Here is a 25833-nt window from a genome sequence, read left to right on the forward strand (position 1 = left end):
TTATAATCACCCATGACACCTCCCTAGGGAGCTAGGCACTTTCTACTCACCTCTATCCATTCTCCCCTAATATGGAAAGAAGGATTAATGACCAATACCCAGTCTAAACCCCCTCTTTGGGAATAGAACACTTCTGGGTGAGGGGCTATCTTCCCAGGAGGTGCTGCAGTGACAGGGGAGGTAGTAGACTTAGGTGCAGTGTAGGGGTGTTTTCTGTCAGTTCAATTAAAAAAGGCAGGTTTCCAGAGTGGCACTGAGTGATTCTGTTTTCCTGAAAACAGGGCAGTAGCCAAATCAGTTCAAGGACCTGTGTGATCTAGAGGTTCTAGCGGCTCAAGTGGTTAAGTTCTTGCCACATAAGTATGAGGTCCTGGGTTCCATTCCTGACATTTAAAACAAAAACAAAAACAGTTCACTTGGATCCTCAACTGAAATGAACCACATGAACACAGTCTATCCGATTAACTCTGTTAAAATGGGTGAATATGATCAGGAGAGAAATCTGATGTCATACAGATTGAATGAGGCCAGGATCTAAAGCTTGGCTATCCTTGAGATAGGACATGAAAAGGTGGGAAAACCCACCATCCTGGCTTCCAATGCAGCATGTAAGAGATGAGAGAGTCATTCCTCTGCCCAGTGAAGTTTGCTCCAAACCTAGAGAACAATGAGTTCTACTCAGCTTCATCAGAGAAGGAAGGACTCAGAGCAAACTCCTGGGGCCATAGCCAAACTGGAGACACAAGAAGATCGGAGGTCAGTGCCAGAGACCAACACTGCAGCACCAGGTCGAGAGTGGGTGGGGAGGGAGGACCTGGGGGATTGATGTTGTCTTGGAAAGGACAAATCAGAGGTTCTGTGACCGTAGGCAGGACCCCAAGTCATAGGGGTGACTTGATCTGGTTCTTCCAGAGAATCCAGGAGAACAATTTCCTTATTTTCCACAGGGTAATGAGAAAAAGAACCATTATGGAATATGCCAGGACAACCTGCTCTCAGGAAAAACTATTTTTGCCAAAGCCTATTTACTGTTTTTATCAGATTGTGAGATCACAGAGGACTGAGGGAAGAAAAACACCCATCATAGCCCACTCTAAAGAATAATCTACTAATAAAAAGGGAAGAAACCATCCCTATATTATAAAAAAAGAAATTCTATATCTCCTAGTTAAGAGGCAGGAGGTCACTGAAAGATTGAGATCTAATCACAGGATGATAGAAGAGTTCCTGCCCTACCTCTACCATCATATTATTATTGTCTATTTGCTGTACTTCTGATAACCTGGTACATAAGATTCACCTGGACAGAAAAAAATACAAGGCATAGAAAAAGGCAGAAAACACAGTTTGGAGAGACAGAGCAAGTGACAAACTAAGACATAACAGAAGTATCGGAATGATCAGAGAAGGAATTTAAAGCTACTGATAAATATCCTAAGGATTCAAATGGATAAAGCAGACAACATAAAAGAACAAATGGGCCATGTCCAGAAAGCTGGAAATTCTAGGAAAGGATCAAAAAGGAATGTGAATGACCAAAAACACTAACAGAAATGTAGGATGCCTTTGATGAGTCTGTTAGTCAAATGAATGCAGTAGAGAAAGAATATGAACATGATGATTTGTCAACAGAGACTTCTAACCCAGGAAAGCAAAGAGGAAGAAGACTGGAGATAAGGAACAGACTGTGTAAGAACAATGGGGCAGAGTGCCGAAAGGAGGTAAAGGGACAAACATGATAACCTTTCAGTACCTGAAGTGCAAAACATAATGCCAAATGGAAAGGGAGGGAGGGAGGGAGGGAGGGAGGGAGAGAGAGAGAGAGAGAGAGAGAGAGAGAGAGAGAGAGAGAGAGAGAGAGAGAGAAGTGCCTGCCACAGAGGCAGGTTGGGGGTGTGGGGATATGAGGAAAACTGGAAAACTAGGAACACTGGTAGTGGGAAATGTGCACTGGTGAAGAAGGGACGGGTGTTGGAACATTGTATGACTGAAACCCAATTGTGAACAGCTTTATACTGTGTATCTCATGGTGATTCAATAAAAATTAAAAAAAAAAGAACAGTGGGACAGCTATAAAAAATGCATGATGGGAGTACCAGAAGGAGAACGAAGAAAGGAAGAGGAGAAATACTCTAAATAAAAATAATTGAGTATGTACTCAAATTAATGTCAGAAATGGGCTCAAAGCACATCAACCTGGATAAATGTGCCACAAACCAATCTATACCTGGGACATTACAAGCAAACTGCAGAGAATCAAAGCTAAAGAACAGTAAAAGGAAAGTCAGAAGAAAATAATACCTTTCCTACAGAGGAGAAATATCAGAATTATCTCTGATTTCTCAAAACCATAAATACAATCAAGAAGAAAGGGGCAGGGGCAGAGTGACAGTATGGCAATTAAGGTCTTGCCTTGCACATGGCTGACCCAGGTTCCATCCCTGGCACCCGATACGGACCCCAAGTCCTGCAGGAGTGATCACTGAATGTAGAGCTAGGTGTAAGCCCTGAGCGCCACTGGGTGTAACCCAAAAACCAAAAAAGAAAAAAGATGAAGAGAGTAGGATGAAGTATTTAAACTAGTGCTAGGGGTTGGGGGAGGGATGTGCCAATGTAGAATACTGTGCCCTGTGATATTACCCTTCAAAAGTGAATGAAAAGTGGCTGGTGGGATAGTAGGGGGGTTTGGAGCTTCTGCATGGTAAGACTATTGTGAGTTCAGTCCTAATACCCCATGTGTACGGAATATTATCCTGGCAGCTCTGTCCTCTGTGATCCCTGGTGCTGTCATTTCTGACCACACCACAGCCAGGTACAAATAAATACCACAAAGAGGGGAGCATCCTCAGATGAGCATTGCACCAGAAAAGATGCACAAGTACCACACTGGGGTGTGGCACCCCTGGCAAGCAAGTGTGCAAGCACCATCATGGAAGGAGTACAAAGGTCGCTGAGAGCCACATCCATGGGCGAGAGCACTGTCTCCTGCCATGTGGCTGAGCAGGCCCTGGGGCAGAAGCTATGTGAGCACCACAACCTGGCAGGTGTGCAACCTCCAGAGAGAATAACAAAGGAAAGGGAAAGGGAATTTTATAGAGTGAAGGAGAAGTATACTGTGTGTGTGTGTGTGTGTGTGTGTGTGTGTGTGTGTGTGTGTGTGTTTGGGACATAATGGACAGTACTCAGGGATTGCTCCTGGTGATGCTTGTGGGATCAAACGGGGCACCAGGGATCGAAACCTTGTAGGACAGGTGCAAGGTGAGTGCCCTACCCACTGTATTAATGCTCTAGCCCAAAACAGACCTTTCTTTGAAAAATAAAACTTGAGGGAGTCCATTACTATCCTACAATATTTATTGCAAGAAATATTAAAAGAAGCTCTTCTGTGTCAGGGAAAATATTAGAGACTCGAATCTGATTTTTAAAAAGAATATGGAGTAGAAATAAATGATAGCAAAATCACAACTCATTTTTCTTTGATTAAGCAAGAATATGGCAGAAAACAGCTTTTTCAAAATAACATCAACAACATCGTTGATTATATATGCTTGTAACTATATCAATTTCAGAAAGAGCAGACTTCAGAGCAAGGAAAATGATCTGGGACAGTAAAGGGAATTATGTAATAACAGATCTGTTCTCTGAGTGGCCATAACACACTAACTGTACATTCAGCCCACAATGACGCATCAAGGCACAAAGATGGGGACCCAGAAGTAGTTCAAAGTTAGAGTGTTTGCTTGCAGGAGTGGAGATGCACGTGTGATCCTGGTGGGATGGCCTTTGTGATCCCTCACGCCACAACAACAATGCCATATACAATCTTCAGGGCACCACAGTCAAGTGTGCAAGCATTAGTCATCACAACAACAGCAACACAGAAAAGGGAAAGGAAACCAGGAAAACCCAAACACATAGAAATAGATGAATCCTCTATCATGGCTGGAGACTTTGACATACCAAACCCGAAATGGACAGATCCAGAAAACAGAAAACAAAATCATTGAAGTCAACAGGACCATCAATCAACAGCGTGGAATTGGCATCTCTGGTCCACCTTTCTCAATAGCAGCAGAAGACACGAAGCTTCCCAACTCACTTGCGAGACGTATCAAGCTAGACCACATTTCCAGCCATAAAACATGCCTTACAAATTTAAAAGACTATAAATCATACCATGTCTTCTCTCTGACCACAAGAGACTTAAATTGCAAAGCACTAGCAGAAAGACAGTTGGAAAATCCCTCAGTGTTTGGAAGTGAAACGGCACAATTCAACTGTGACTGTGGCTAGAAAGTAGAGGGCATGCCTCATGAGAGGAGCAGAGAAACAGGCCAACAAGACAAGTGCAAGAGAAAAAAATCCCAAAGGAAAATTTTAAAACTCAACCCATCAAAATTAGTTGCAATTAGCAATCACATCCTAACAGACACAGGATGCCAAAGCTTGTGCAATAAATAAACAATGTGGAAGGTTTCAAACTATTGAAGAAATTGAATCAATAATTAAAAACCTTCCTGAACAAAACGTACCCAGCCCAAATGGGTTAGGTAATGAAGTCTACCTAAGTTTTAAGGAAGAAATTAAATCACCCATCTATAATATCTTCCGGTAGACAGAAGCAGTGACAACATTTCCAATTATTTTTGTCTTAGGAGCTATGCAGCCAAACACATTGTAAAAAATACCAAAACAAGTCAGATTCACTCCAAGAAAAGAGGGTCAGAGAAATAGTACAGGAGTTAAGCCTTTGCCTTGCAAACATCTGACCCTGGTTTGAGCCCTGACAATGCATATGGTCCCCTGAGTACTCAAGGAGTTATGCCTGAGCACAGAGTCAAGAGTAAGCTCTGAGCACTGCTGAGTATGGCCCAAACTCGCTTCTCCCCTCAAAAAGAAAACAAAGTTTAAGATCAATATCTCTCTTGAAAGGTAAAGGTAAAGGTAAAGGCCCTCCCATTGATCGTCGATTTGCTCGAGCGGGCCCAGTAACGTCTCCATTGGAGACTTTGTTGTTACTGTGTTTGGCATATCGAATACTCTCGGTAGCTTGCCGGGCTCTCCGAGAAGGGCGGAGGAATCGAACTCGGGTCGGCCATGTTGGCTGCTTGTAAGGCAAACGCCCTACCCGCTGTGCTATCACTCTAAAACAAAGTTTAGATCTAAAAGTTTAAGATCAATATCTCTCTTGAATAGAGATATAAAAATCTTCAACAAAATAACTGCAAATTAAGCCCAAAAATATGGAAAAAGAGCTATAAACCCTAAGTGGGATTTATTTCAGGTATACACGGGTAACTCAACCTTTAGAAATCATGGTCAGGGGTTTGGCTTAGTGGTAGAGCACCTGCCTTGCAAGTGTGAGACCCTAGGTTGGATTATTGGAATCACCAAAAAGAAAGGATATTAAAATAATCTATCATACCACTGTCTGTCAAAACACTGTCCTCCTGTTGTTCATCAATTTGCTCGAGCGGGCCCAGTAACGTCTCTATTTTTGAGACTTGTTACTGTGTTTGGCATATTGAACACGTCACAGGTAACTTGCCACGCTTTGCCATGCGGGCGTGATACTCTCGGTAGCTTGCCCATCTCTCCGAGAGGGGTGGAGGAATCGAACCCAGCTGGCCGAGCTGGCTACACGCAAGGCAAATGCCCTAGCACTGTGCTATCGCTCCAGCCTATTGTTAAACTGATCTATCATACCGATAAACTGAAATTGAAAAAAGTCACAGAATTCTATCAATAGGTGCAGGAAAAATATTTGATAAAAGATTTTATTTTTTGACTGAAAAATCTCTCAGCACCCAAGGGATAAAAGGGATTCTCAACTTAATAAAGAATGCATTTATTAAATTCTCAGCTTAATAAAGGATGTCTATAATAGACTACTAATAGGTAAGGTAAAGGACCCTCCCGTTGATCATCGATTTGCTCGAGCAGGTTCAGTAACGTCTCCATTGGAGACTTTGTTGTTACTGTGTTTGGCATATCAAATACGTCACGGGGAGCTTGCCAGGCTCTGCCGTGCAGGCGAGATACTCTCGGTAGCTTGCCAGGCTCTCCGAGAGGGGCGGAGGAATCGAACTCAGGTCGGCCATGTTGGCTGTGTGCAAGGCAAATGCCCTACCGCTGTGCTACTACTAATATACCATACTTAATAGTGAACATTTAGAAATTTTGTCTCTAAAATCAGGAGCAACACTATTGAACAACCAGTGGCTCAGCAAAGAAATCAAAGAGGAAGTCAAAAGATTCCTGGAAACAAACGAGAATGAAGACATGAGTTACCAAAATTTACAGGACAACAGGCAAAAGCTGTGTTAAGAGGAAAGTTTATAGTTCCATAAACATTCCTCAGGAAGGAAGAGTGAGCCCACATAAGTAACCTAACCTCACAAGATCTTGGAAAATGACCAACAAAAGGAGATCAAACTAGGCAGGAGGAAGGAAATAGTAAAACTTAGAGTAGAAATTAACGAGATAGAAGCCTAAAAAACAATCCAAAAGATCAATGAAACCAAGAGCTGGTTCTTTGAGAAAATAAACAAGATCGATAAACCTCTAGCAAGACTCACAAAGAAAGGGAGAGAGAAAACCCTAGTAAACTGAATCAGAGACGAAAAGGGGGACATCACAACAGAAACAACAGAAATTCAAAGGATCATCAGAGATTACTTTGAGAATCTTTATGCCATGAAAAAAGATTCCTGGATTCCTATAGCCTCTCAAGGCTGAACCAAGAGGATTTGGAGTACCTGATCAGACCTATCACCATCAAGGAAATTTAAATGGTAATAAAAAATCTCCCCCAGTAGTGAATTCAGTAGTGAATTATTCCAAATCTTTAAAGGATTATTACCAATCCTTTTCATGCTTTTCCAGAAATTGAAGAATCAGAAACACTTCCAAACAGTTTCTATGAGGCAAATATCACCCTGATACCAAAAGTGGACAGAGATACCACAAAGAAAGATAATTACAGGCCCATATTCCTGATGAACACAGATGCAAAGATCCTTAACAAAAATCCCAGCAAGCAGAATCCAACGATTCATCAAAAAGATCATACACCATTTCCAAGTAGGATTTATTCCGGGGATGCAAGGATAGTTTAACACTTGCATGAAGAAAAGAAGAAAAGATAAAAATCATATAATCATATCAATAGATGCAGGGAAATCATTTGACAAGATCTAATACCCTTTCATGTTAAAAACTTTCAACAAAATGGGAATTTGAAGGAGCTTTCCTCAGTATAGTCAAAGCCATCTATCACAAGCCAGTATCTACCACAAGCAAGCAGTATCTACCACAAGCAAGTATTATTCTCAATGGGGAGAATCTAAGAGCCTTTCCTCTAAGATAGGGTACAAGACAAAGTTGCCTACTCTCACCCCTTCTATTTAAAGAAGGGGTACTGGAAGTTCTGGCAATAGCAATTAGGGAAGAAAAAGATATCAAGGCCATCTGGATAGGAGAGGAAGAAGTCAAGCTATCACTAAATGCAGATGACATGATCCTATACTCAGAAAATCCTAAAGACTCTACAAAAAAGCTCCTAGAAACAATATGTTTCTATAGTAAAGTGGCAGGCTACAAAATCAACACCCCCAAATCCATGGCTGTCCTATATACAAATAATGAAAGAGAAGAAAGAGAGATTAAAAAACAATCCCGTTCACAATAGTGCCTCAGAAAATCAGGTACCTCGGAATCAGCTTAACTAAAGAGGACCTGTACAAAGAAAATTACAAAACACTAAAATCAGGAACAAGGCAAAAATGGTCCTTCTCTTTTTCAATACTGTTCTGAAGGTATTATATAATAGAATAAGACAAGAAAATAAATAAGGGACTATTGAGACAGTATAGTGGGAAAGGTGCTTGATTTGTATGAGGCTGATTCAGATTCAATCTCCAGCACCCCATATGGCCCCCAGAGTCTGCCAGAAGTAAAACTTGAGCACAGAGTCAGGAGTACACTAAAACTACACTGGGTGTGATCCAAAAACAACAAGAAGAAAGAAATAAAAGGTATACTAATTGGTAAAAAATAAATAAAATCAGTCTTTATTTGCAGATGACATAAATGTCTATGATGAAAATTTTAAAAAACAGACAAAAATATTCTTGGAACTAAAAGCAACTTTTAGCAAGTTTCAGTATACAAGGCTAAAGTATAAAAGTTAATAATTCTCTCATATACCAGCAATGACCAAGTGGAATTCGAAGTTATAATACCATTGAGGATAGTAAAAAATATATTTACGTAAATATATCAAAGTATTTATATGAGGAACATTTAAAACTGTTGAAGTGAACAGAGAGTCATTCTATGGCCACAAATAGTTGGAATATCATTCCTTCCCTATCAATGTGATCTATAGATTCAATGTAAAGTCCATTAAAATCTCAGCAACTAATTTAGCATATTTCAATATTCTCTATAATGAAAGACAGAATCTAACATTTATCCGAAAGTCAGTAGACCCAGAATTACCAGCATATCATTGTGGAAGAAGAAGTTAGAAGATTAACACTGTCTCACAACTAGACCACCATGCATAAGGAAGCAAAGGCAACATAACAAAGGCAAGACAGTATTTTCAACAAATATGGGACAATTAAGACAGCGACATGTGACAAGAAATGACAACTTTCACCAAAATAACTAAAAACTGGAACCTAGACTTAGCCAGAGAATACAAAACCTGAAACTCCTAGAAGGAAAATCTAGTCGGGCTTGGGTTTGTAATGACGTTAAAACACAAGGCCAACACTGTGACTGATGAAGGAAGTAACTGACAGGCTGCACTTCACTGAATCAAAATCTTCTCTGCAGAAGAGACTGTCAAGAGAAAGAGAATCTGTACCACAGCTCAGGGGAATATATTAATAAAAGACATATCTGATAAAGTAGTCTTCTTCAAAATATAAAAAACTCTAAAAACCCAACATAAGGAAAATGAATAACTCAATTAAAAAATGGACAAGACAATCTGAACAGGAACCTCAATGAAGAAAATATATAGCTGAAACACAGTGTAAGAAATTCTCGCCACCATGTGTCCAAAAGGACCCACACACTAAAGCTATGCAATATCACTACACACCTGTAAGAGTGACACGAATCCAAAATACTGACAACACCATGTGCTGATGAGCAGTAAGGATACACAGTTCTGCTGCAAACACAAAATGGTGCAGGAAGTTCAAAAGCAAGTTTGGCAATTTCTCAGAAAAGTTACCTCCACTCTGAATCTACGATTCAGCAACTGTGTTTCTGGTTATTCAAATGAATCAAAAACGAAGTAAACACCGAAACTTGCATATAGATAGTTTTAGCAGTTTTACTCATAATTGCCAAATTTGGATGCAACTGACTTAGTAATATTCATTTGGCATTCCTGTACATCTTTTCCTGGTTTAATAGCTCGTTTAGTTTTAGTGTTGAATACTATCCCATTGGAGCAATAGCACAGCAGGTAGCACGTTTGCCTTGAATGTGGCCAAGCTGGGTTAGATTCCTTTGCTCCTCTCGGGGAGCCCAGCAAGCTACTGAGAGTATCTTGCCTGCAAGGCAAAGCCTGGCAAGCTCCCTGTGATGTATTCGATATGCCAAAAACAGTGACAACAAGTCTCACAATTTTTTGTGAGATCTTATTGGCTTGAGCAAATTAATATGCCAATAACAGCGACAACAAGTCTCACAATTTGTTGTGAGATGTTACTGGCTCGAGCAAATCGATGAACAATGGAGGACAGTGCTACTTTCCCATTGTATGAAGGCAACACAGTTTGTTCAGCTTTTGCCTATCGATGGGAACCTGGTTTCTAATCCCATATAATGTCTCCCAGCTATGTGAAATTCTGGTGAAGTAAAACTATGGAGATGTGAAGGGGTCCATAGTTGCTAAGAGTTAAGGAGAAAGGAGGTAAGGGCAGCAGAACAAAAAAGGTTTTGGGGACCAGTGAAACTAGTCTATGAGACACTGTAATTACACATACATTACACATACATACATCATGCATTTTCCCAGATGCCCAACACCTGTGAAAACTGAGTGCTAACTCAGGGTCCATGTGGATGGGCCCTTCTAAAATCTAGGGTGGCGTGAGTGAGATGGAATCTATGTACAGGGCCGAGGACACTGGGAAATCCCTACACCTTCTACCCAGTTTTTCTCTGAACCTAAAACTGCTATCAAATTCCCTCTGCTTAAAACCAAAGTTTCTGGGTCAGTCAGGTCTCTGAGGGCCAAGCACAGCGCTGTTACAAACCTGGTGAAAGCAAAGATCACACACACACACACACACACACACACACACACACACACACACACACACCTCAGGCATAAGGAGATCAGTGAGCTATAGAGCAAGGACGGTCATGTGTCCAAGGTGCTGGTTGATAGGTCAGGGGCTTCTCAAACAATAACAACTACCAAGAAATCTCCAGAACAGGCCAGGCTGCCAGGTACCAGTGCTCTCTTCTGAATTCTCCATTCTACTCCCCTTCACCTGCCCTTTGACACTCAACCTGCCTTCCTTGGTCCTGGCCACCGACCCCAGGACCCCATGAGTGTGCTTTAGTCTCTTCCTGAGGACATGCATGAACCAGCCACCTCGGGACCGCCCTTGGCAGCTGTGTCTGACTTAGCCCCTGGCGCCCTCTAGCGTCAGAATGCTGGGTCTGGCCTCCTGAGCATCACAGCTTAGGTTGGCAGGTCAGGAAACGGAGATGGTCCTTGAGGACACTGCTTATTTGCTACTTTTCAGCTTTTGAAATATGGGCCACACCCAGCAGAACTCTGGGGGCCAGTGGAGCCTGCAGCATTTGGGGGGAGGTGGCAGGGAACAAACTTTGGGATGAGCACACGGAAGCACAAATCCTCTCCTTAAACCAGGTTCCTGACCTTCATTTTTGTTTTGTTCGCATTACTTTTAAGGTCACATCTACTGGGGCTTGGGGGGACCCTAATGGTGTCGGGTATTGAACCTCGAGCTCCAGCATTCAAAGCCTATGCTTCATCCCTTGGAGCCTTCTCTCTATAATCACCAGCCCCCACGTTTTTTTTAACCTCTAAATGGCTATTTCCCTCAAAGAGTCATGTGGTTAATTTCATTTTATTTTTAATCAGAATGACATGTCAGTTCACATGGTTGGCATGTGATGGTGACTGGACGTGTGCTGCAGATTCTGCAGTCCTATAAGCAAAGTTGGCCAAAGAAGGGTTCGGCAGTGAGCCGCATAGGGTTCCCAGAGGCTGGATGAAAGGACTGGGGGGAACAGCCAAGTCCGAACAGCAGAGGCATGAGAGAGCCATGTCAATATTCTCTAGAGAACCTTCTGGTCCTGGCCTCCCTGGGCCAGGGGAAGCAATGACCCCACCCTGGGCAACCTTGTCCCTCCCATCTCTCCTGGAGCCATTCATCACCACGAGAGCTTGGCACGCTGGGCTTCTCCCAGGCTACTCCAGGGACCCCCAGTCCTGGCAGCACCGTTGGTGAGGCTGAGGTGCTCAACACATCAGTATTTATGAGATGATGGTCCCCTCAATTAGGTTCTCTAGATAGATCAATAATTAATACATTAACGAAGAACCAGACATCACCTCATCGGCTTCCTAGCCAAAGCCAGCTCTGGGCTTCCTAGAATCCCACTGAGCTTTCCAAAAATGCATGGTTCCTCAGCTACCCAACGCGAGAAAATGCAAGAATCCTGCTCCCTTCCTTCCCTCTGGGCTAAGGGAGGGACCTAGCAGGCAGGAAGAAGGACTATCTTAAAAGGTAGAGTGAGCAGAACTGGAGAGTTGATCCACAGACCTGAGCTTAGGAGGTGAGGATAGAAGGGGGGGACAGGGTATTGAATGGAAAGGGCCTTTGGGGCAGAGGCAGAGGGAAGTGGCATTCTGGTGGCAGGTGTAGTGTTAGAATGATGTATGCATGAAACCACCACTAACTCTATTATGATTCACTTTACTGAGATATAAAGATGCTTTTTTTAAAGGTGGAGTCAGAAACCAATGAAAAATTACAGCAGACAAGTTCTTGCTTTGATGCAGCTGACCTGGGATCGATTCCCATCACCCCATATGGAACCCCGAGTGCTGCCAGGAGTGATTCCTAAGCACAGAACCAGGAATAAGCCCTGAGCACTGCTGGGTGTGACCCCCCAAAGAAACAAACAAAAATAACTAACAAGGGGGAGTCACCCCTTCTTCCTGCCAGTTTCCTCTCTGAGGGTGCATACAGGGACGGTTTGGCCGGGGCACATCCCTCCAGGCAAACCTGGAAGCCCCTTTCCAGGCTGGGAAGACAAACACTTTCTTTTTAAAAACTCAGCCAGAAGAATAGACAAGATCACTCAATTTGCTGCAAATGTGGATGAAACCTGAGGGAAGGCAGAGAGGAGAGGACAGACACGGAATGATCTCGCTCATGGAGAAACTTAGCTGGGGAGGAGGAACAAGCGGCCAAAGACCCAAGACCCTGAGAATCTGCCAACAGAGCCGAGTTTGCCAAGAGGGTGGGGTGTGGGTAGGAAGGACCTGGGCATATGGGTGGGGGGCACTGTCCCTCTGGCGATGGGTGTGGCGCTGGAACATCCCGGAAACCCTATTATTAACAGTCATGTAAATCAAGGCGCCTCCATAAAAACGGGAAATAACAGTCAAAGTAAATGAAGAGACAAAGAGTGTCGGAGGGGTGGCCGGGAGCACTTACCTTTGCACTGCAAGCCCTGTCGCAGGAGGCCCCAGAGCAGGGAGCCGCAGTGGTCGCAGAAGGTGGGGACCTTGTAGTTGTGGATCCCAAACTTGTGGGGCATGTTGACGCTGAAGCGCTGGGAGCCCACCTGCAGGACAGCGGAAGGACAGGGGAAGGCAGGTCAGCACCGGCTCCTCCAGGCCCTGGCAGGTCAGCAGGTCAGCACAACTTCCGGCCCAGAAAGTACGAAAGCCGTTGCAGGCGGCAGGCCCTGGGTAGGTTCTGAAACCTGCCCTGAGGAAGCCAGTGGACAGGGCCTCCCTCCAGCCCTGTCCCCAAGGCCTGCTGTCCCGATGCCCTCACCATGATCCGTGACAGGTGGCCTGACCTGGCCAGGCCTGGGCTGCTCCCCATGTGGCCACTCCTCCCCAAGGACCCGGAGGAGACACAGCTCTCTATTTGCACCCCACACTCGGGTCACCGATGAGACAGCACCCCATGCCTCGATACTTTGTCTCAGTGGCTGGACTGTGGGCAGATGGGTGGAGAGCATGGCTCTGCAAGGGCACTGGGGTCCATCCGCAGTTGGGCCCATGGCAGGGATGAGCAGTAAGTGTGGTGGAGGCTGTTAGGGCAGCGTGGTGAAGCTGAGTACTGACCACTGCTGGGCACCTCTGCCGGTCAAACCTCCTCACTGCCCACTGACCGGTGCCCATGCTTCACCTGAGTCTATAGGGGAGGACAGGAATAGACTACAAAACTGACACCTGATCAAGGTTAGAAGCAGGATTTGATGTCCAAGAGGCAGATCTCCCTCTCTGGTAGCCCCAGTGACCACCTATCGGTCATTTCCAAAGGATCCCGGAGTCCTCCTGGAAATTGCTGTGAAGTCCCACACAAGCTTCCTGGTTTCTCAGGGACCTGGACTCCTTATGTGACAGATGAATATGTTCCCCCTAACAACACAGGAGTCACCAGAGGTCAAAGAGGGGGAAAACGTGTGTGTGTTTGTGTGTGTGTGTGTGTGTGTGTGAGAGAGAGAGAGAGAGAGAGAGAGAGAGAGAGAGAGAGAGAGAGAGAGAGAGAGAGAGAGAGAGAGAGAGAGAGAGAGAGAGAGAGAGAGAGAGAGAGTGTGTGTGTGCACCACCATGCACGAGGTCTTTTAAATGAGCGAACTCACATGTTGGTCCCTTGCAGCAGGCAGCACTGTGCCCTGCAGGGGACATCAGGCTCCCTGAGGACCCAGAGAAGCCGACTCCAAGGAAGCCAGGCTTTGGGGAGCAGCAGAGAAGACTGAGTCACCGGAGCTTTCTCCCAGAACACAGGCCAGCAAACACACTTCCGCGGTGCCTTCCCGTGGCTATGTTGGGGCAGGCACAGAGGAGCTGGTCGCAGATTGAGCTGGGTTTGGGACATTTCAAGTCTCAGCCCCCTCCCTGCATGGCACTGGCTCTGATGGCATCTTTCCTCTTAAGACCTATGGAAGAAGTTTACAAGGGGGGTGGAAGAGGTGGGCTGAGCGCTTGCCTGACATGAAGAGGCTGGGCTCGGTCCCTGCTCCATGCCCTTCTGAGCATTCCATGACCCTCCTAGCACTATGATACAACTGAGCGCTGACAGAGGGGCTCTAGGATGCAAGGTCCAAGCAAGCCCACCTTTGTGGCTCCTGCATTCAACTGACAGCTTGACTGGCTGAGTACCACCAAGGGCAGCTGCCGAGTCCTCATTAAGAAAGCATCAAAGGAGAAACAGGCTTTCACTGTTTTGTCGAATTATCTTGCTTCTGGACATTGCCCTAGAGTCAGCCCCACACTTAGAGGCCACATGCAGTGAGGCCAGGGCCAGGCCTGGACAGGTCTCCCTGGACTTGAATGTGGGTCTCTCACACTCGTTGTGTGATTTGGGCCATTTAGTGGGACCTGCCCATGTGTCTAATCTCTCTTCCATCACTGAAGAAGGCACAGCAGCTGGCTTGGTTTTGAGCTCTGGGATTAAATCGTACACGATAAAGTGCTTGAATCAGGGCATGGTACGTGTCCGTGGATGTTGGGACATTGGTTTCTCTGGTCATATCAGTAATTTCTCTGGTCATTTCAGACTCTGAAACATGTCCTGGATTTAGTAATTCCAGGCTTTTTCATAAAGATGAGATTCATTGCTTACGAGCTGGGCGGTGCCACGAATATGCCAGCCACTTCAGGGTTTTGATGAGATAACAATATACAAATTCACCTTCTCCTTGCAAGACTTAATTCTGAGATCATACTGCTCTTGGCCTAATAGCCATGGACATAAAACTGACGTAGGCTGGAGATCATTTTGCAGATGGGGCCTTGCACTGGAAGACCACAGTCAACACAATGAAGAAAGATAAGCGTTTTTTGGCGGAGCACAGAGGAGGTGATGGGGGGTGGGGTGGGCGGTGGTAAAGAAAGCCCAGCATGTCAATGGTATAAATATTTACCTCGTCAGGAGTTTCCTGTTTCTTTAATCCAGCACACTTCGTAATTATCAGCTCATGGCATCGCTTGTGGACCACGCAAGTGCAAACTGCAAATAGCAAAACACAGCCAGGCTGAGTTACAAATGGGGGAGGCAAGCTTCCATGGAAGATTCAACCAGTGATGACGAGTGGGTGAGTGGGTGGGTGGATGGAGGGTTGAAGGCACCGTGCCCCTCACGCTGTTCCCCACGCTGTAGCCCTGTATGCAGACAAGTCAAGCCTTCTGTCATTAGCACCTTAGGGCTTCCTAAATGCTCTGGAGAAGAACGGACCATTTCTGTCCAGCGATGTTCTCTAGTTCCAGGAAGGCCCAATGACATTCTGGCGTCTGAATGTCAAGATCAAGGAGCCACTTTCTTCCCACGAGGCCCAGCCTGCTGAAAGGACCACGGCCATGCCCTGCTCTGCCCAGACCCACGCCAGCACGGCCAGTGGGATGAGCAACCACGGCATATGATGTCCAGGACACAGACATTCTTACAAGTTCTTATCTTAGCGGTGCCTTTGCCTGCCAAACTTAACAGTTTTCATGTAATCCAATAGTTCCACAGGGAGGGAAGCTGCTTTGTCTTGCCAGTCTTGAGGCATGCATTGGCTCAAGAGGAAGGTAACTGTTTGCCTCTATCAGAGGACATGGAAATGCCCACAGAAAGATGTCAAGTCCCCTGGGGCCTAGCCTGAGCCCTAGCCACAGAGCACCCTGATGCCGGACAACTTAAGCCCATATTCAGTTCAATGAAAGCACATGGGCGGCCTTCACTGGAATCAAGAGAGGTTTGAATATTTAAGAAGCAATTACTTGAAAGGAAGACGAGCAAACGAGCAAGGCTCTGGGAAAGGAGCATGTGAGGGACATCTGGGAAGAAGGGGGTGGGAGGGCTGAGCGAATGCAGAGACCCCTACCTCAGTGCCCAGCCAGGCCCGCAGAGGACCCAGCACTACGTCCTGGGTTCCTCTAGGAGACAGAAGAAGGTACTTCTCACTTGGGCTGACACACGAGGGCTGGGACCCCCTGGAGCCCCGGAGATGGTGCCCACAAGTTCCTCCCGCCCATCACTATGCACTTCCACATAGGCACATGAATGTGGGCCAGTGGCCACATAGGGACAGGAAGCAAAGGTGTCTCAAAGAGGGAGCTGTGACTGGGGCCTCCCCGGAGCAGGAGTGAACAGGATGGACACCTCCCCCCCCCCACACACACAGAATTCGCTCATATAATATTTCCTACCTTGACATTGGTATCCCTGTTTTCCTATGACACCCCTGAAATGAAGAAGACAACATTTTAACAAGAGAATAGGTTAGGAAATCCCAAACCACGCAAAGCCACCTCATTCTGGCCACTGTCTCATGCATGGAGCCCCCTGGGGTCCCCTCAGCAGTGCCATCTCCCAGTGCTCCAGATGGGAGTAAGATGAGTTCAGGGTCAGGGTCAGGTCTGGGTACCTACACAACCATAGGGTCATAAGATGCCCCCAGACTATTCTTGGCAGGCCTCTGTTGGCAGAATGTTCCCCCTGGACAGCTGTGGAGTGGGCACTGTCCGGGGGCATTCCAGAAACTGACACGGGCTCCAGGCTAGTACACTGCCAGAACTGGGGCCCTGGCTAGAGTCAGTTTCCTTTGATGACTACAGCAGGTTCCTGGGGCAGGTTTGGGGTTTTCCCAACACAGAAGGAACCATCCCAGTGGCCATCCACAGAGCAGGCCTGAGGACCCCCTTCTAGTCACTGGGAGGCCAGAGGCTCGGAGGGGCCCTCCACAGACACCCCAAATCCCAAACCCGCAAGCCATGGCCCAGATAGAAGCCAGAGGGTTGCATGGCCCAGGAGAGAACCTCCTGGGGGGATGGAGTGGGGCACTATTTTTGCTGCAGTGAATTGAGTTTGCTCTGAGCCAGGTCATCTCAGCTGCCCAAGGCAGCCTCAGGGATTTGATCTAGAAGAGTATCAGGATTAAACAAGCCACTTCTGGACATCACAAGAATCCAGGGAGTCCTCAGAGGTCCAAATCCAGTATCTCGAGGCTACACCTGGGCCTGATTTGCTCCTCTGCCACCTGGATGCAGGTGTGCAGGCAGCTTCCGGAAGGCTGGTGAAGCAAGCATGAGCCGAGCCAGACCCGGGGGTACATCGGGGCTCTGCCAGTCCCTGCTGAGAACCTCAAAAGGTTTTCACCAAACTGCTGACTCCCGGGAGTATGGTCGTGAATGCAGTGGGTCAATAAACCAGGTATTATTCTAGGTCATGGGGTTCTAGGAAGATGCACTGGACATTTCCACAGGGAGAAGCTGGCACACAGTGGATCACCAGGAACAGTTCTCCTCTGAACTCCAAGGCCAGACTCCTTGTTTCTCTCCTCCTACCTGAAGGGCTGCTACCTGGAACTGCCTATCAAAATCCCAATTTGGGAGCTGGAGGGTTAAGACGCTTGCCTTGTATGCAGTTGATGTTGGTCTGATACCTGACACCACACATGGTCCCCAAGTCATCAGGAGTCATCTCTGAGCACAGAGTCAGATGTAAGCCCTGAGCACAGCTGGTGTAGCACCTCAACCCCTCATCCATTCCCCAAAAACATCCCACTCACCATGACAGGAGAAATGTCTCCTTTTGCAGGAAGCCTTCCCTGAGCACTTCAGGCAATACAAGCCTCTCATTTCTAACTAACACTGTTCCAACAGTTATCAAGAACTGCTTTGTAGGACTGAGACTGGCAACTGTGTAATTATTTAAATTTTATGGAAAAAAATTCAGGTCCCATCTCAAAAACAACATGATACTGCCTAATTCTCCCAGGTAGACTGGTGGGGCTGAGAACTCTGGGCCTTCCTGGAATGGGGGTGGGGCAGATTCCCCTTTCTGCCTGAAGGCACAATAGCCCCCCCAGCCACACCCAACACCTCCAACACAGAAATGCCCCAGCTCCACAGTTGAACCTCACTGAACTGCCAAGCCACCAAACTGTTCAGCTCTCTAGCGCCTGGACCACGTGACCACATACATGGCTGCATGACGCCTTCAAGTTTCATCCTGCTGTCAGCCAGTAGGATCACAGCAAATCTTATGGGAAAGTTACAGAGAAGCCCCCAAGTTCAGTGAGTCTAAACAACAGCCTAGAGCACTCAGCGAGCGCGAGGCAGCACAGCAGAACCCCAGACAAAGGCTTAGGTAGCACCACGGTGAGACATAACAGTGATCAAAAATGGACTCCTACTATCTCAGTTTTAATAATTCCATTTGCCTTTGTGTGGTAACAAGCAACACAAAGTAAAGTTATTTGTGCCTGCAAGGGGGTGTAGCACTTCACACCCAACCCAAAAGGGGTGGGTGTGAAACTGAAGACACTGGTGGAGAGGAAGGCACACTGGTGGTGGGATTAATGCTGAGTGCCTGAAGCAACTCTATTACGAACAACTTGGTCAGTCCTGGGGCTATGATCAATTTTTTTAAAGGAAAGAAAAACTTCAAATGTATACGCAAAAGTTGAACGATCAATACAAGGTTTTCTCCATGTCCCTGTCTCTCAGAACCCCCCATGATCAATACAAGGTCAGTCTTATTGCATTTCTACCCAGCCCTTCCTGCTTCCACAAATCCCAGACCTTAGATCATTCCAGTTGTAAATAAATCAGTTTGCCTGTGTAAGAGAAGAAAGGATTTGTGTTGCTGTTGTTTGTTTTGGGGTCACACCTGCAGTGCTCAAGGGACCATGTGGTGCCAGAGACTAAACCCAGGTCTCCTGCATGCAAACACACACTGCAGTCCACGGAGCTATTCCTCTGGTCCAAATGATAAGGACTCTAACACACACACACAATTAAGATACTATGACTTGTTGATAAATGTTTAACTCCTTAAGTATAATAGGACAGGCTCTTAAGTATAAAGTCACTAGAAACTGCACTTTCTTCCATCCATGCTGAATGTTCAATCCCAAACTCTCGCTAGCCTTCCAGAGAAGTCTTCCGCATCCAAGAAAGCATCCCACCTGCTTTCTGCCCAAAGTTCCCATCTCCTGCACCCCGGCCCGACGGCTGGCCTGGAGAAGGTGCAGCTGCATCTATTAGAAGACAAGTTCTTACCAGATAAAGTCTCTGCAGTGGGAGCAGTAGGTGGGCTGCCGAAGGTAGGTCGCCATGAACTTGTGGCCGTTGACCTGGTGGACCCTGCGTCTGACAGCCCCCTGTCGCTTCCTGGGCCGCAGGCGCTCCCGGAACACACGCTCTTCATTGTCTTTGGGGGCTTCGGAGAAAGAGAGAGAACAGAGAAGAAATCAGGTTCAGCAGCCCGTAAGTTTGGACATGATTTCCACAGGGAGGGCTCAGTTCCTGGGGTGGAGGGGAAGCAGCCTCAGCTGGGGCTGGACTCTGGGGTCTGCAGAACCTCCAGCAGGTGGACAGCACCTGTGTCCTCCTGCCCGCCCTACTCCAGAGTAGTGGCGCAACCCAACACCCTCCCACCTCAGCTGCAGAAGGTGGGGGCTAAGGTCAAAAAGCTCAAGGGCATAATTTGGTTGCAAGTTCTGAGCAGGATGATGGGAGATGTTCCCTGCTGAACCTCTGTGGGCATGGCCTCTGTACAGGGGGGTGTCGCAGAGCCCACCCACAGGGCACTGTCCTGCTGTCTTTCCACAGCACCCCACTGCCTGGTGCAAAGAAGCTATTGAAACAATCGGACTCTTCACCCTCCTTCTCCCTCTTGCCCACACTAGGTGACTGAGAGACCCCTTTAAAGTTCAAAAGGGGAGGAAAACATAACTCCATGGAAGCTTCTAGAAGGTGTAAATCTCCTCCCTCTGAGAGTCCATTGGATGGAAAGGACCTTCTTCATTTCTTCCTGCCCTTGCACCTCAGAGGCTACCCCAAACCTAAGAACCTGAGAAATGACAATGGAAATGGAAATGGTGTCTTATGCCGACACTCCTCCCCATCAAGCTGTGCGTTGAGGTTCTAGCCCCTCCCATGTGAGGGCAGAGAAGGCAGCTGCTGTCGACAGGCTGGGAAGGGAACTCTCCAAACCCAGACACCTCCACTTTGCGTGTCAGACTTCCAGAACATACACAACATTGTTCACACTCACACGTGCACACGCATTAAACACATGAGCACACATTATACACACACACACATTAAGCATGCGCACAAATTACACACACGTGCATACACAAACATGTGGTAGTGGGCACAATGGTGCAGTTATAGGTGAGTTCAATTTCCACGTCATACTTTTTGCTCAATGTAGACGATTCTATTGTTAACAAATAGAAAAAGAAAATACGCCGGTTTCAAAACCAAATCTGTTCAGTAGCTCTTAATGCTTTGCTCCGTCCTGATGCCTACAGCTGGCTGATTCGGGCCTGAGGGTGGGGATGAATCAGCGTAAAAGGCAGCTTTGCACCGTCTTTATGGACAGACTCACCTAGGGGTACATTTACAACAGAAGCAGACCCCTACCCTGTGCATTTCATAGGCAATTTGGTTTACAAACCCCTCAATTCTATGACTCATTCTGAGCCCAGCAAATTGTACTTTCGGTTGAAAGAGTGATGAGTTCCATCTCATTTTCTCAGCATGCTCAGCTCTGAAGCAGGGAGGGGTCTCTATTGTCCCCATGGCCTTATTTCTGCCATTTTCGCAACAATCAAAGCAAGTGCCCAAAACTGTCTTTTCTCGGGGCCCGAGCAGCAGTGCTGGGAATTAGGGCATTTGCATGTAAGGCAGCTGGTGCAGTTCACTCTGAAGTGCCACAAAAGGCATCACCACTGAGTATTGCCAGAGTTTAATACAGAGCCAGGAACAGGCTCTGAGTACCATTGGTGTGGCCTGGCCCCTTTCCCCGCTCAAGAAACCAAACAAAAATAAACCACTTTTTTTTCTTCACTGATTTAATAGATAAAGGCAGCAACCAGGAAGAGAAGGGCCACATGGAGGGCGGGACCCACAGCTCCCGGAGAAAAAGAAAAAAACAGGTTCCATAAAGAGCCGAGATCATCGGGAAGTCCCAGATGGGGTAGGTACCGCATCCCGCCTCCCCCAGATGGAACCCCGGTGACCAGAAGCCTCTATAAGCACAGCTCGAGTATGCGGAAACTAGGACTTTTCCTCAAAACCGCACATAAGCGGCCGCGCAACATCTCTCTATATACAAAGTGATCAATGGGAAGTAAACCACCCAACATTTCTCCCTGAAAATCAGAGTTAAGTTTGGAGCACGGCCACAGCCCCAGAAACACAAGGACTTAATGCAGAACCCAGCAGCTTGGAGCAGAAAAGTGAACAGACTATGCGTTAATCCAGGCCATCATGTCTGCCCGGAGGGGAAAGGGTGTTGCTTCCTTCCGCCCTTCTTCCTCTGGAAAGAAAGATGGCGGCCACATGGGAGCCTTGTGGACAGCAGGTATGAGCCGGGGGTGTGGGGGCGACTAAAACCTCATGGGAAGGGGGGCGTTCCAGTCCGTCCTTCACGCCCTACCGAGGTCACCAGTTGCCCCCCACGAGCGGCTCTCCAGCACAGCCACGGCCCCAGAAGCACAAGGATTTAATGCAGAACCCGGCAGCTTGGAGCAGAAAAGTGAACAGACTATGCGTTAATCCAGGCCATCATGTCTGCCCGGAGGGGAAAGGGTGTTGCTTCCTTCTGCCCTCCTCCCTCTGGAAAGAAAGATGGCGGCCACACGGGAGCCTTGTGGACAGCAGGTATGAGCTGGGGGTGTGGGGGCGACTAAAACCTCATGGGAAGGGGGGCGTTCCGGTCCGTCCTTCATGCCCTACCGAGGTCACCAGTTGTCCCCCGCGAGCGGCTCTCCAGCACAGCCACGGCCCCAGAAGCACAAGGACTTAATGCAGAACCCGGCAGCTTGGAGCAGAAAAGTGAAAGGACTATGCGTTAATCCAGGCCATCATGTCTGCCCGGAGGGGAAAGGGTGTTGCCCCATTCGCCCTTTCCTCCCTGGAAAGAAAGATGGCGGCCGCATGGGAGCCTTGTGGACAGCAGGTATGAGCCGGGGGTGTGGGGGCGACTAAAACCTCATGGGAAGGGGGGCGTTTCGGTCCGCCCTTCACGCCCTACCAAGGCCACCAGTTGCCCCCCATGAGCGGCTCTCCAGCATGGCCACGACTCCAGAGCACAGAAACCAATTTCTTAACTATCTGACTTTCAGTAGAAATACTTCCAGGGTCAATAAGTAAAATAGCAGAAATCCAAAACCAAAATTTAATTCTTGAACCCAGCTGTAGAAAGCAAATCACTTCACAATGCTTTTTCAGCATGTCTGATTTGGGGGGGGGGGTAAACTCTAAATAATAGTGGTGAATCTTTTAATGAAACAATGAATCTAATCAAAGCAGATAGAGTGTTAACTAGAATTCATCTGCTTCACAGGGACTGGGAGGGGTGGGGGGTGGGGTCTTATTGGGGTTCTTCATGGTAAAAAATAAGTATTGGTAAAGGGAAATGCGTTTGATATTTGCATGACTGAGACCTAAACCTGAAAGCTTTGTAACCTTTCCCACAGTGATTCAATAAATAAATAAATTTTAAAAAAAAGGCAGCAACCAATGGATTGAATTCAATTTCCCTCTAAAACCCTCTGAAGGAGGCTCTGAGAGGAAGTTGCCAGGAGTTTATGCAGGGGAAGGTGGTTCCAGCAGAGGTTGGAGAGACCTACGTGGGGCTGTTTCTGGAGGAAACTCCCCAAAGGGATCAGAGACCCCCTGTCCTGGGGCACATCCATGCTACCTTTCCAGGCAAGCACTCTGTCCAAGAAATGGGAAAACAGAAGCTACAGGAGAGGAGGGGCAAGTGGTACAGGCCTCGCCTTAGGGAGCTGTGTGGGAGGGACGAGGAGATGGGGAGCCCTGCCTCTGGACAGGGTGTCCTGTGCAGCTCTTGGACCCGCTTTTGCCTTGCGTGTGGTCCAACCCATTCTGAGCACCTCTCGAATGATCCCTGAGTACAGGGCCAGGATGAGTCTCCAAAGCCACCAGCTGTGGTCCAAACCCCTCTCAAAGTAAGAATCCTTCTGCTGCTACTATGGTGGCATTGTGCGTTTTGATATGTAGAAGAAATGTTCTCGAATGTTCTTTGAGGACTTTCTTAAGCAGTTCATTCTGCCTAGTCCATTAGTTAATTTGTCCCCCCCCTCCCCCCGCCCCAAGCCCCTAGAGGAGTGAGGGCTTCTCACATGAACAAGGAGGCTTTGGCCCAGAGCAAAAGAGGCAGGACCAGATGGGCCTGAGTCAGTGAAGAGTTACCCAGACCTATTTCCCCCCTACAAACCTGTACCTTGAGCTGCTGTTACCAGATGCGTTGGCCATGCCCACCTCACCCCTATGTGCTGCAGCCCCCAAGGTGTGCCCAAGGCTGGTTTTCCTCCCATGGCCCTCCAGCCCCCTTCCAGATCCTATTGGCAGCGGCAGCCGCCACCCAGCAGAAAGGATCACCCCCAGTCAGAAAGCAGCAAAGTTGACTAACTGTGGGGACACTTTCTGTGAAATAAAGGCCTAGAATGGTCAAATGGAACCACAAAAGCACAAGCCCGCATGAAGTTCAGCAGAGAAGGCCCCGCTGTAGGTGCGAGAGGCCCAGTCAGCCAGCCTGAGACAATGCTCCTTGGGTATTCTCGCCTTGGTTTCACCAGCTATGGATAAATCAGAAACTTTCTGGAGCTTCATGGCCAAGGAAAATCTTACAGACCCCTGATACTCAGAGCAATCTGTGACAGGCTGCAGTCAGGCGACAAGGAAAGGGAGCCAATGTCTGCAGGTGTCATTCTGTCTCTCCACTCTTCTAGGTCCCCTGGGCATAGGTAGAGTCTCAGTTTAGACCATGGGGATACCCACAGACTTGGCAGAGCCCCCAAACCTGGTATTCTGCCTTGTTTGGACATTGAGGATCTTTCTGCTCCAGCTCACTCTCCTGAACAGAAGGGGGACAGGGGGACTGAGTCTCATCCCACACATCAGGCCAAGAGCCCTCAACTCAGCACTCTTGGTCTGGAGCACAGGGTAAAGAAATCTCAAACAGATGTAACAGTGCTTGCTTCCAAGGCCTGTGAAAAAGACTCTCAAAGTCAAGATTCAGGCTTGTCTGCGCCCCTTGACTTGGGAGTTGGGAGCAGAGGTGTAGGACCGGCTATCTCTGGCACCACTAACCCGCCACACTGTGGCATGTGACACCCCTCCTGGCTCCCATCTGTCTCTTTCCCATAAGCCAGCAGGCCATCACCATGTTGGCTTGGCCTGACAATCTCCTTCAATCAATACAGCTGAACTCCACATTCTGAGAGGGACAGATTTTGTTTTTACCAGAGACTTGCTTTCTGTCCCAGATCAAGTCCATTAGTCTCTTTGAGGCTCTTGTTTCCCAACCTTTCAAGGGAAGGTATTGCAGGGCTAAGCCTTAGCCCCAAGCTGGTACCAATGGGATTCCTACTTGTTGAGCCCCACCCTGCACAACCTACACTAGCACACCCTCACTGTCCTACCCTGCTGGGTCCATCCCTCTCCATCATCCTACACATGATAATTTGAGTAAAAGGGCAGAATCAGTAACACTGGCCCACCCATTAACTGCCGGCCTAAGGGGCCTCAGATGCAGACTTGCTCTGCAGACTCGAAAAACAGTCTAGAAGATGGAGCTGGATGGGGATCTGCTGACAAACTCTACCGCAGGGCAAATGTCTGGAAACGTGTCCTGTTCTGGAGACCTCTTCAGAAGGTTTTCTTAGAACACAAGCAAAGAATAAATTCTGTCCATGGCGCAGGTAATTTTATAACACAAAGAAAGCGATACAACCATCTGGGTATTTCTGTCCAACTCTCAAACTTGGATATTCAGAAGATGAGCAGTCATGGTTATTCATTTGTAGGAGCCCACTGAGTTCCGAGCGTCTTACAGCCCTAAGATGCTACTCCAACAGCTCAGGGAGCTATTCCATATCCATGAGCTGCTGTTTCATATGCATGTGGTGCTGTTCCATATCCATGAGGCCTTATTATATAGACACAAAGCACTAATCCAGATATGTGAGGTGCTACTACAAATACAGAGGGCTTATTACATATGCATGAGACAAGGAAGCAACGTGCAGACATCCTCTAAAATAATGAGGTGGCATTATTCTCAACTTACAAAGGCCCAAAGAGGTTAAGTAGCTAATATTTTGAAGGTCACACGGCTAAAATACAGGGGATAATGTGACTAGCTTACCCTTGGCCCCACAGTCTAAGGAGGAAAAGGAAAGAAAGAGAGTGGTGGGGACGAAGAGAAAAGGCAGATAAGAAGTAACAAGGGGCAAGGATCAAGGGGATTCGGGTACATTGGTGATATTAAGAGATTATAGAGCTAAATATCCAAACCACAGGGTCAACAACACTGAAATCATGAGACACAAACTTTAACAAACAAACTTAAAAAGATGCCCGTTGGGATGGGAGGCTAGGGGTGGGGAGTATGAGAAGGAACCTTGGGGACATTGGTGGAGGAAAGTAGACACTGGTGGAGCATTAGATATCTAAACCCTACCTATGAATAACTTTGTGAATCACAGTGCTTTAATAATTTTTTAATTTTTTTAATGAAACACCGTGAGATGGAATTACAAACTTACACACTTACA

The 25833-nt window shown here is 47.1% G+C and overlaps 1 protein-coding gene across 2 annotated transcripts in view; it reads right to left on the minus strand.

Moving 5' to 3' along the window:
- PRKCE (protein kinase C epsilon) overlaps positions 1 to 25833 on the minus strand; it is a 499857-nt gene that overhangs the window by 161399 nt on the left and 312625 nt on the right. For both annotated transcript variants that reach the window (XM_056114218.1, XM_056114227.1), the window contains exons 3-6: positions 19298 to 19457; positions 16442 to 16476; positions 15175 to 15260; positions 12729 to 12858 (exon numbers count right to left, since the gene is read on the minus strand). In XM_056114218.1, coding sequence (XP_055970193.1) covers positions 12729 to 12858; positions 15175 to 15260; positions 16442 to 16476; positions 19298 to 19457 — 411 coding nt within the window. The remainder of the gene's footprint in view (positions 1 to 12728; positions 12859 to 15174; positions 15261 to 16441; positions 16477 to 19297; positions 19458 to 25833) is intronic.

Source organism: Sorex fumeus, unplaced genomic scaffold (assembly GCF_029834395.1).
Source record: "Sorex fumeus unplaced genomic scaffold, SorFum_2.1 ptg000003l, whole genome shotgun sequence".
NCBI classification, from domain to species: Eukaryota; Metazoa; Chordata; class Mammalia; order Eulipotyphla; family Soricidae; genus Sorex; species Sorex fumeus.